At 41.9% G+C, this 12725-nt stretch overlaps 1 protein-coding gene across 1 annotated transcript in view; it reads left to right on the top strand.

Moving 5' to 3' along the window:
- DNAH11 (dynein axonemal heavy chain 11) overlaps nucleotides 1–12725 on the top strand; it is a 4227155-nt gene that overhangs the window by 3119034 nt on the left and 1095396 nt on the right. The window contains exons 60-61 of the mRNA XM_069648254.1: nucleotides 8944–9126; nucleotides 12493–12594. Coding sequence (XP_069504355.1) covers nucleotides 8944–9126; nucleotides 12493–12594 — 285 coding nt within the window. The remainder of the gene's footprint in view (nucleotides 1–8943; nucleotides 9127–12492; nucleotides 12595–12725) is intronic.

Genomic DNA, 12725 nt, shown 5'->3' with positions numbered 1-12725 from the left:
TCCCCGCAGATTCCATGGGGTAATATTGCCGCAAAAATATGGCAACTTTTTTGTATGCCGATATTTTTGCTGGGATATTATCACATGGAACCATTTTGGGACCACCCCTATAACTTTGCCCCCCCTTGACAACACCTAACCAAACTTCGCAGGATCAATGTGACACAGCCATATACTCTTTTATACTTTGCCAGCATATTTATTGGAACATTTCCTTTCTCTTTTTCTGGTGTTAATTACTTTTTTTCAAAGTCCAATGATATTTTGTCTTGCACACTTTCTTCTAAGGGGAAGGTCAAATGAACTTCATTTGTATATTTCACTTTAAGATATATGTTCACTTACTGTGTACATATTCATGGGTGCCAGCTCTTGATTTTTGCTATGGGTGCAGAAGGTACCTGGGCATATATTATTCTTGCAGCCGGTCATTTCTTTGCCATTTCCATGCTGCTTAATTGTGGTTAGTTGAGGTTGTGCAATGTATCACAACAGTCACCAAGAGACCGGCCATAAAACAAGGGGCTTGAACCATGGCAAATCATTTCATCTCACTGCACATTGCCTAAAAACATTGTGAGTTCTCAAAGCCTGAAATCTTTTATACATAACAATACCACTATCAAAACAGGACAAAATCAGTTTGTGATTGATGAATGTCTTTGAGCGATGGGTTGCAAGTGTTTTAAAATATAGAGTGGCCGTGCCAACTAGCTATGGCTGAAGGCCATGGATAGAGGTTTGGTAGTGTTCGGCCGTGCCCACCAGCAATGGCCAAAGGCCACGGCTCGGTGTCTGGTAGCGTTTTAAAATCCACTAACCATATCTGAAGACCATGCTAGTGGTCTAGAAGCATTCTAAAAATCTATGGAATAACAAAACCCTTGAAATTCAAGGAAACAAGTTTAGTTGCAGGGACGTTAAGGTGAGCAACACAATGTAACAAAACCTTTGAAATTCATGGAAAAAACTTTAGTTGCAGGGACGTTAAGGTGAGAATTTAACGCAACAAATCCCTTGAAATTCAGCTAGAGCTATCTTAACTTTGCCCCCTATTGCTCAGCCTACAACCACATTGATTCTATCACAAATCACATCACTGAGGACATCACTAATTACATCTCTGATGCCATCAGTGGCGACAACACTAATTACATTGGATATGACTGATTACATCAGTAATGGAATTAGACACAACATCATTGATACATTAGCTCATGAAATCTTTGATTATCATAATAACAATTTAGGCCGTGGACTTGGCCATGACAAACGCTGTGGTCACTGGCTAGCAGCAGAGGGAAAAATCTAGTGGTCGGTTAGTGTTCAAAAATACCAATGTGCATGGTTAAAGGATATGCATTGTAGCCCATCACTGTTTTAAAATATACAGTGGGCAATGTTGAAAGCTGTAGTGAGTGGCCATGGCTCCCTGCTCTTCCCCTGGCCCATCTTTGGCCATCTCTCCTCCCTCCTTCTCGGCCTTTCCCCTGTTCTCCCCAGATGAGTTTCTAGACAAGTCTGATCTACGAAAGTCTTGTCAAAACAGGTTCACCCTTGTTCCTTCAAAACCATCAAGGACCACATTGACACCCTGGCTCCTGCTCTGGTTAACTTCTGCAACCAATTCTTCGCCACTTTAGAAACACTCTGCCAACCGTCCTGCCTGGCTAACTATCGCCCAATCTCCATCACTCCTGTCCTGGGCAAACTCCTGGAAAAGCTGGCCATCTCCCAGCTTAATATTCAAACTGAATCTGTTGGTTGTCTCCATGACCATCAGTGTGGCTTCAGAGCTGCCAGAAGCACAGAAACTGCTCGCCTGAACATCCATGAAGCTCTGCCCTCCAACCTTGATTCCAACACCCGTTGTGTCCTCATCTTACTTGATCTCTCTTCTGCCTTTGACACGGTCAGCCATGTCATCCTGCTCAAACGTCTCCGTGATAACATGGGTATCGCCAATCAAGCCCTGGCATGGCTGACTTCTTCCCCCTCCGATTGAACCTACCAGGTACAACCTGGATCCTTCCTCTCCCCTATCTCTATCTCTCCCTGTGGTGTTCCCCAGGGGTCTAACCTCTCTCCCTAGCTGTTCAACCAATACCTGTCACTTCTTTCCCACTGCATTGCCACTCTCTGCCCCAACTTTCCGTGCTATGCAAATGACAATGAGCTCATTTTCAGGCTCCCCTCAGCCACCTCTTCTCCTTCTGTCATCTCTAACTGTCGGTCTGCAATCCACCATGCCACCAATGATCTCTGCTTGAAAGCCAATAAGACTGAGATTCCCCTCATTGGAAAACCCGCTCCCTCCTTTCCTGTCACACTCTGGCCAGCCTCTCTTGGCCCTCTTACTGCTCCCACCTGTGAGGCTTCAAACATCTAGGTCATCTTCATCTCCACACTCTCCTTCTCTACTCATATCTCTGATGTCTCTAAGAAGTCACACTACCAGCTGCACCTCCTCAGAGGTATTCTTCCTTTCAAATCCTTCCCCCAGAAGCTCACTGTCTCCAAAGCTCTGGTTCTCTCTAAACTGGACTACTATAACAGCCTCTTCCTAAATCGACCTGCCTCTACTCTCCACCCTCAGCAACTCATCTAAAACAGTACTGCAAGACTTGTCCTTAGCCTCACGCCCAGGGATCGTAACTCTCCAGGAATGAAATCTCTGCACTGGCTCCCAGTGACTTTGAGGGTTAATTTAAAAAACCCTCTGCATTGTCCAGAAGGTCTTCTGGGGCTTGGAGCCTCAATAACTTTAACTCTCACTACCTAAATATCTTCCTTCTTGAGCTCTTTACTCATTCGCCTTCAACTCCCTCAGGGTCAGTCTCTTCTCCAAGCAATGAGTTGGTGCTAGATCTCTTTCTTCGGCTGTGGCCTCCCTCTGGAACAGCCTCGCTGCCTCTCTGAAACTTGAGGAGACCCATCTCCGGTTCCGGAAGCACCTCAAGACATTCCTCTTTGCTTCTGGTTTCTCTCCTCTTCTCCCCTGCTGAACCCCTGGCTGAAACTGCAACTGCACTGGTCACCTGGCTACCCTCTGTTCTCGTGGCCTGGTCCGATCCCCGCCAATTGCACACCTGGACTGCCCTCCTGGCAACCCTTTGCCTCAGGGGCTGTTTCTGTATCCCTACAACCCCTACCAGCACTTGACATCTGATGTCTGCACTTACCTTTGCAACTGCCACCAGATGGCCACACTTCTTATTTATTGATTTTATTTATTTACTGTTTATCCTATGTATTTCACTTCCCCTCCCCCTTTCCCTTTTTACTTCCCCCATTCACCCCATCCCCTGCACTTGTGCGATCTCAAAGTCACCTGGCCTAGTTAGATCGTTGTCTCTGTCTTCCCTCTGTTCCCCCTCCCTTGACTCGTTGCACCTTGAAGCACTTGTGTATAGGCACATTATAAATGGCCTATCATTTCATATATCAAAAACCATAGCTAGTGCCCATTAATATGTTATAATATACAGTCGGCACAGCCAAAGGCCGTGGCCACTGGCTAGTATTGTGTTGAAGAAGGCTAGTGGCTGGTTAGTGTATATGATATACAGTGGGCATGGTAGAAGGCCATAGCTAGTGAGTGGTTAGGTTTGTCTAATGCAAAGTGGGCACAGCTTAGGGCCATTGCTTATTGCATATTATTATTTTAAAATATATAGTGGACATGGCCAAAAGATTTACAAACTGCTCAAGGTCAAAGACCACGGCTAGTGGCCCATTTATATGTTAGACTATTTAGTGGGCAGAGCCTAAGATTGTGGACACTGGCCAGTATTGTGCTAAAATCTATGGCTAGTACCCGATCAGCATATATGATATACAGTGGGCATGGGTGAAAGCTGTATCCACTGGTTAAGCCCAAAATCTATGGTTGGTAGCCTGTTAGTGTTTCAAAATATTCAGTGCACATGGGTGAAGGTTGTGACCACTGTCCTAAAATGAAGGCCATGAATAGTACCCATCCATGTGTTAAAATATATTTGGCCATGCACACTGACGATGGCTGAAGGCCATGCTTAATGCCAGTTACTGTTGTAATGTAATTAGTGATATCGTCATTGTGGTCATATGCGTGTGGTTTTAGCTGAATTTCAAGGGTTTTGTGCCGTTAACGTCTCACCTTAACGTCCCTGCAACTAAAGTTTTTTCCTTGAATATACATGTATATGTAGCGGCCCTGTAGTTATGGTTAAGTTGCTTAGTAATGGTTAAGTTGCTCAACTCACAAGCAAAAGGCTGCAAGTCTTGGTAGAATTGCCAAGGGCATGAGGCTCGACCATGAGCCCAGCCCCACCCAACCACCTTTGTTATCCACTGGAATTAGTCTACATCCTACATCCTCCATAATGTGACCAACGGACATTGTTAATGGATTGCAGCCATTGCCAGTGTCCACAATCCATGGGGCATGGGCTTTGGCCATGCTGCAGGCCCCAATAAGCAAATCATAGAAGACCATTATCCTTGCGGGGAGCCGTGCCCAATGCCTAGGCACCAAAGTTATATCACAATTTTTTGTACCTACCTTTTGACACTTTGGAAAAAATAAAACACGGGACAGATTTGCAAAAGCATACTTTCAGGTCCTTGCTGATACTCCTCTTACAAGTTTTCTGTAAACCTGTTCAGCACTTCGGGCTATAGCGGCAAGCATTCAACCCTAACCCGATTTCAAAGGTTTTACCACATTGCTGGTCCCTGATCGTCATGATCACTTTAACCCCATTGCCGGTCCTTGGTGGACTTGACCAGTGGCCAGATTGTCTGAGGCATGGCCTCACACAGTAAAGTTGTATCTCTTTTTGTGTATCAGTTCTTGTCAAGCTCTCTGCCCACTGCCCACTTTAACCACATATCTGGTGCCTGGTGATTATGCCCACTTTAACACAATTGTCAGTCCTTGAGGGCCATGACCAGTGGTCAGATTCGCCATGCCCCAGACAATCTGCACACTGTCTATGGCCACAGTTTTTGCCTCAGGCGCCAAAGTTATATTACTATTATTTTTGCCTGTCCTTGCCAGGAACCATGCCGACCGGACACATTAACCACATAGCCAGTCCCTGGTGGCCATACCCACTTTAACCCCATAGCCAGGCCCTTGGGGCCATGGACTGTGGCTGTATTTTAATGACGCAGAAAATCTAGCCACTAGCCACGGTGACAGGCTATACCTCAGGCACCAAAGTTATATTGCAATTTTTTGTACCAACATTTTGACACTTTTCAAAAAATACAACAAAGGACAGATTTGCAAAAGTGTCTTTTGTGTCCTTGACAATGCTCCTCGCACAAATTGGCTGCAAATCCATCCAGCACTTTGGCTGTAGCCACAAGCACAATTTTATTTTCCATTCAAGCCTATTTTGAACATTTTGGGACCCTCCCTACAATTTTGCACCTTCTTACAAAATCATTCAATCTTTGCATAAACATTCAAAGTAGAGTCTATAATCTTTTTGCAAACATTTGTGTGGATTTGTCAAACGGCACAAAAGTTATAATTCATCCAAAATATTTGGGATCCACCCTCTAATGTTGCCCCGTCTTGACGAAATGGCAACAAACTTTGGAACACCATTCAAGGATGTGTCTATATTTGTATTTGTATTGCACAATTTTGTGCACTTTCGTCGAACGGCACCAAAGTTCTACACTGTCAAAAAACTGCTCTTTACTAACCATGTAATGCACATAAACACATGAATGTCCTCTAACATTTGTCAAGTTTGCAAACATCATAGCAATGTCACTGAACATTTACAGCCTGATTCATGGAATTATCTGTGCGTAAAATGCAGATTTACATGCCATTCTGCCTGAAAATCCCACTTTGAGGTATGGGGATTTTTGGGCCGAATGGCGCGCAAATCTGCGTTTTACGCGCAAATAATTCCATGAAACAGGGGCTTAGTATGTTAAAAAATATTTTAAAAAGCATAACGAGTGATCTGATGTCTGATGTCATCAGTGATGTAATCAGTGATGTCATATATGATTTCATTAGGGATGTCACCAGTGATTCCATCAGTGATGTCATCAGTGGTGTAAGGTCTGATGTAATTATTGGCCATGGCAGGTGGGCACCAAAGAAACTTATTGGTGCAATATTTACAGTGGCCAAAGCCAAAGGCCATGGCTAATGGTCCCCAAAGAAACATAACCCTCTCCCATTAGCCTCTATCACTCATCGCTTCATGTGATGCACATAATTTCAGATCGTGTCTTGCAGCATTGGCAGAGTAATTTCATGAGAATGCCATGGTCTTCCCCAGATAAACCGAACATTTTCAACCCATAACTGGTTCCCCAAACCACCTCAAAATCTCCAATTTCACATAGGGCCTCATTACACGGTAGGCGGTGAGCCATGGCGCTATTAGCGCCATGGCTCATGCCGGTAAAATACCGGCACTGCCTTGGCGGAAAGGGGAGTTACCGCCCCATTGCAAGGTTGGAGGGGCGGTAAATCCCCCTTCCACCATTGCCCTTCCCCATTCCCATTTCTGCCCCATAGGGCTCTATGGGAATGGGGAAGGTGCTAATTACGGCACCGCAATTTTGCGGTGCCGTAATTAGCTCCGAGGTCCCTTAGCGGGTTGGATTTTAACGCCTGCAAAAAGCAAGCGTTAAATCCCCCAACCCGCAAAGGGACCTCGTAGTAAGGCGGTAAGGATTTACCGGTACCGGTATTTTACCGGTACCGGTAAATCCCTACCGCCATCCTTGTAATGAGGCCCATAGTGTCTTCTTTCCCACTCAAGACCTCTAGCTTGATGTGATTGCTTTTGGTATTTGTATAGCACATAGGCCATGCCATATAAACTGTGTCGTTTAAAACAATCAGTGTTCCCTAGGAGTAACGACATACAGAAACAGAAAAGTCAAGAAGGTTATTAGACTCCCTAAATTCATTGGGGATTCATTCCAATGCTTGATGGCATCCTATTTCCTCCTCCAAATAGCATTTTCAGTTCTTTCACTTCCGCCTTCTCCTGGTGTTATTGCATGAATAGTTCACATATAGCAAATAAAAAGGCAACTTTACATTTCTGAAAAGCCTCTCTGCTGGTAATCACCAAGGCTGATACATATACAGATTTAAAGGGACAGGGGCACCCCCAAGTCTCTGTCGAATATTTTAAACACTACTGGATGGATTTACCCCCAAACCAGGTAATTAGGTCAATGCTTTGTGCCCAAATTGTTTCTAATTCGGTCCAGATCTGCACCAAGGTTTTCGTGCTATGGCTGTTCAAATACTGGACTTTTTCTCTCTGGGAAAATGAATGGGGGCAGGCTGAAAACCAAATTCATTTAATGTTTCTCACAGCATCTTGGCTGCAAAGCACCAAGGCTGATATAAATGTTCAAAGGCGCAGTTCCCCCTTCTCTATTGAATATTTAAAAAACTACTGGATGGATTTACCCTGAACCAGTCAAGTAAATTAAGTCAACGCATTGTGCCCAAGTTGTTTCTTACTTGGTCCGAATCCGCCCAGCAGCTTACATGCTACAGCTGTTAAAAAACTACACCTTTTCTCTATGGCAAAATTAATAGAAGCAGGCTGAAAATATAATGTGTTGTTTGTTTTCTATATACTTTTTCATTTTTAAACATATTGTTCCCAAAATGTCCAATTCGGGGGTGGGGAGCAAACAGACAATATTATTGATTGGAAAATTACAGCCAAATACACCCACCAAGTCAAATGTCTTTAGCAATAACATTTTTGGATTTCCTATGGATCATAGATATCACCTTAACTTAAAAAGGGTAGCAGGCGGCCCTCTCCAGAAAGAACATGGCATGATAAACCTGTTCTGTAGTTTTTTCCCACTTTGAGAGATCGCAGCCATCGCTTTTTGCTCACTGTACCTTTCACAGATGAGAAATATCCATTTACATATCAGTCTTTGTCCTGCCCATATGGGCAGTCCAGCACTGAAATGCTATGGCAATTCCCTTCTGAACAAGAGTACCAACAGCAACACCATACACGTGTTTCAGCCTTGTTGGGCCTCATCAGTGAGGTGGAGCTGTTCATAGCCACCTGGGCTACCTGCGAAAGCACTTTAGTTCAATTGGCAATACTTTACTCCAGGAAATTGTTTTCATCTATAGGGCAGTGCTGTTTTATACAAAGGATTTGTCAACCCACAGCAGACAGCTCTCAAAGAGTGCACACAACTGCAAACTTTGTTCACCGTTATTAGAGATAATCAGTGCAGTAAAGTCTGAATCTTTGTGGTTGGAACATCGTAGCAAACACCTACAAAGTTATGCCAGTCTTAAAAGGCTTGAAAGAAAACCTTTCACCTGAAATGTTAAAGCAGAATTAGCAATTTCAGCCAAGTCACACAAAGCACAGTAGCTATTCACAGACGTTCATCTCCAATGCAGAGCCAAATGGGCAATTCATTTTAGGTATGCAAACTAGCTCATTGTCTTGTTCCAAAAACATAAATTTGAAATTACTTAAGTCACATAGCTCAATGAAATTGGTAAAGTGTGATATTTGCTACCAGGACCCAACTGTTATTGTTCATGCCAATTCTTCTATGTTTTCCCATTTGTAAAGAATCTACATGTGAAGACCTTCCAATTGCAAGTGCTTGATTATTCCATCGTAGATCAAATGCAGAACTGAGATAGAGAGAAACTTTATGACCTGTTAAGCCCTTCTTAAGAATTCTTATGTTAGTGCCTGAGTCGGCCTTAAGCACAGGATCTACCTACTGCATTGATAACTGCTCCATTACCTGCATTTTCTTCATTCACCATTTCTCAAAAATCACATTTCTAAGTTTATGGTTTCTTAGTTAGCCAAACATTGCAGTCGAAAGTGGAGAACAAACAAATGATACTATTCAATCTCTCCTTAATCCCAACCTCTTTTTGAAAGCAATCTTTTCTACTTGCAGATTGATGAATTCTTACATGCATTGCTCACCTATGATAAGGAGCATATTAACGAGAACTGTCTGAAATCTATCAAGGACCATTATTTGCAAGATCCAGATTTTAATCCCGATCTGGTTCGTACAAAGTCCTTTGCAGCTGCAGGTCTCTGTGCATGGGTTATCAACATCATTAAATATTATGAGGTAAGGATCAAGGGTTGCTTTACTGTTCTTTCTATTATGATTTTGAATATTGTCAAGTACACATTTACAGTAGTAGCGGACCATGCACACAATATTACTTAAATGACTATTACTCTTTTTGAAAGCACGTATCTTTGTTACATCGCAGCCTTAGTAGACATCTACGTTTCGACAAATCAAAAGGATCTAGAGAAAAAGCCCTTAATCTTTGCTCAGGTAACAGGGGATTGGCTTTAGTCATGCAATGAATTGAAACAGTAGTAACACTAATACCTGACACATATTATTTGGCTATCTTTGGAATTATATCTACTTTATTTTAAATAATGTTAAATGCAATATGAATTCATAAAATGTCTGCTTCATTTCCCATCATCCACATTTGGAATCTTTTTTGGATCCTGAGCACTGGGTTCAGGGTAACTTTGTATAGATGAGTGTAATTCTCATTGAAGAAGGCCTGGCATTGCCATGTAATTGACAATTGTTTGGCCGTCACATTGTTAACAATGTTATCTCTTTAGATGTGCTGTGCTGAGGCACACCTACCATGTCTTTTTAAGACTTTGACCATTTAAGAAATAAATGGTCAGAAACACTTGCTTCCACAGCCCAGGAAGCAGAGATAACACTACAACATTTGATCAAGGAAACATGTAGTGGATATGGTACAAATAATCCCTTAAAGAAAATTAAACAATTAGAATATTTGCTATGCAAAGGGATTAACTGAAAATTGTATGCGCTAACTGTAGGTCATTATTTCAAAGCACATAGGACCCTAGGGGCCTCCGAATTCCCCTGCAACCAACTCTATTTAAAGGCAGTGAAGAATGTTTTAACAAGTTAGTGTCAATATTGAATAAATGTTAATTGGATCTGATATTACTGACTATAGAGTTTTCTAAGCAACTTGTACATTGGACACAGAAATACATGAGTTTAAAATATTACTAAGTATGCGAGAGCCACACTAGTACACACACCAGACACATTAGGAGCTTCTTTTTTAGGAAAAGGAGTAAGGCAAAAAGAAAACATCGGGGCAGAGTAAGTGCCAACAACTGCAGTACTCAAACACACTTATAACACAAGTACATTTAGTTGAAAATGTATCAAACTGGGTTTTGAGCATTCAAGAAAAAAAGACAAAAGGTTCTTACCTTTGTACATATTTTCTTTGAAATTAAAAGTAACCTGTTTAAAATCATTTGTAAATTAATATTGTAAGCCTTTTTTCTATAATAACACAAAGGAGAATAAAGCATCAAGAGCTAACAGAGTGGGTACAATTCAGCCAAGACATTAGTAGTTACATTCACTCAGTATGGCCTTACAATGCTGCATTTGGATATTCAATTTCAACTTGAACACTTCATGGAAACATCACTTTATTATGGAAGGCGGCCATACTAAATTGGAAATGGGGTAAAGCATGCAAATATTCAATGTTCAACTGGGACGACACACATTTTCCTTACTAAACAGGTTTCTGAATGCAAAATTGTACTAAAAATATGATACGGTGCTGGCCTATGAAACGCCATGCAAACATTTGATCTGAGTAAACTAGAAGAACTTCTCTGGAAGTGTTTTGAATGGGTGAATCGGATGGCATGTATGACTTTGTATCACTGGAATTAGCACTAACTCTCCTAGAAGCTAAACTATAAATGGCTATCTTCGTCTGGTGGTGCCAAAGAGCACTCTTGGGTTTGCTTTACAAAGACAATATATGCTCTCTATTAAAAGGTACAGGTTGTATTTACCCAATCATAGCAAATGATCAGCAGTCTTTCAGGTGCCAAATCCCTGGTCTACACCTGTAAGGATGAGGCAAGATATACCTCAGTGGTGGGCCGACCCTGCCGGTAATTGCCCGCTGCCCAATTTAACCACCCGAGGGAATCAAGGGTGCAGCGTTGAAATTACCAGCAGGGTCCGCTTGCTGCCATATCACCATTAGCACCCATGTCGTTCCTATGTGGGTGCTATGGGTGTTTAAATTGTAAAACTGAAACAAATTTCCATTTAGGTTGTGGTACCACAACGTCATCAAGGATCGCGCTACGCTGCATTGCAAGCTAAAGGTACATTTTCTTTTTTTCAATTTAAACACCTTTAGGCCCTGTGTAGATTCTCTTTCTCGAGGTGAGGGGGGGGCAGGGAACGGGAGGAGGAGCAGGAAAGGGGGTGCTGTCCAGCATAACTCATGCTGCTCGGACCATGGACTTATATCAGAGAATATAGCCTGTCTTCCAAGCCTCCTGATTGGGCCGCGCCCCCTTTCAGGGCGCCAATGACATTTATTGAACTTGAAAGAGTAACTATAGAATCTAAATAGAAATGGCGCAGAGAGACAGATCAGAGACATGTGAAGTCACTGATCTCTGTATCTGCGTTGGGGATATTAAGGCAAAATGCTACAATAGAGTGATGTCTGCACGATCTTCCCGAGGGCAGGTCCTGAGAACGTTTCTATTATTGCACATTGAATAAACAACAGTTTGAGATAAAATGAGTGGATACATGCAATTTGTCTATCAAGCAAGCAATAGAAAAGTACAGCATATACAATTCCAGAAAGTGACACTCAGGACTGCCATAAAACCACTAGCTTTTCTTTTAAGGGGTAGTTTAAACTTCATCCATACACTTCATGTGGTTCGGTTTATGAATGAGTTCGAGGTATTAGAATATTCTGGACCTATAACCTAGTCATGTTATAGTCCTATGCGTGGCAGTTCGAAAACGGTTAAAAGATATATGTTTTTTTAATTCCCTTGTTTTATGACACTCAATTGAACCAAAGCAACAGGGTCAGGCATACCTTTTCGTAACAAACAAAACACTGCAGTTTTGGGGTGGATACACTCTGTTACTTGCATTTAGAGATGAATGGCCTGATTTACAAAGCTTTTTTTAATGGGGTTTCCCATTCAAAAGTGTTTTTGTAAATCAGGCCCTAAGTGCTCACAAAAGAGGAGTGTGGTCAATGTCCTCTCTGTTTCCTCTATTTAAATTACAGAAAAGCGATCAGAAATGAAGGATCACAAGAAGCAGATCTCATTTGCCAGCATCACAACTGGAATACGTGGATTACATAATTCAACTCAAAATTCTTTAAAAACATTTTAAATTCTGCTTTAATGAAAGATAAATAGATTTTAATACATTTGATTTTTTTATTGGTTTTCTATAAATTCATGAATGTTTGGAGTGGTGTAAAGGATGAAGTGGAGACGGTTAAATTATATTGTTTTCACGTCGATGCTCGATTGCAAGTTGAAACACTATTTTAAACTCCAAGTATAGTATACAAAAATACCTATAATTTCTCAAAATTTGTGTTGTCACGTTTGCTAGGTCTATTGTGATGTTGAGCCGAAACGTTGTGCACTAGCTCGTGCAAACACTGAGCTCATGGAAGCTACCGAAAAGCTTGAAGCAATCAGGAAAAAACTCACTGTAAGTAAAATCTGACGAATATCGCATATCAATCTGTCTGTAAGCATCTCACTCCATCAGCATAAGCATGTTTCACGTTTGGTATAGTTTTAGAACAACCATAAAGTCACTGTGTATGTGGATAGATATCA

The sequence above is a fragment of the Ambystoma mexicanum genome, chromosome 2q (assembly GCF_040938575.1).
Source record: "Ambystoma mexicanum isolate Mex_15411 chromosome 2q, UKY_AmexF1_1, whole genome shotgun sequence".
Classification (NCBI taxonomy): Eukaryota; Metazoa; Chordata; class Amphibia; order Caudata; family Ambystomatidae; genus Ambystoma; species Ambystoma mexicanum.
Note: the sequence above shows the minus strand (reverse complement) of the source record. Positions and strands in the feature narration are given on the sequence as shown.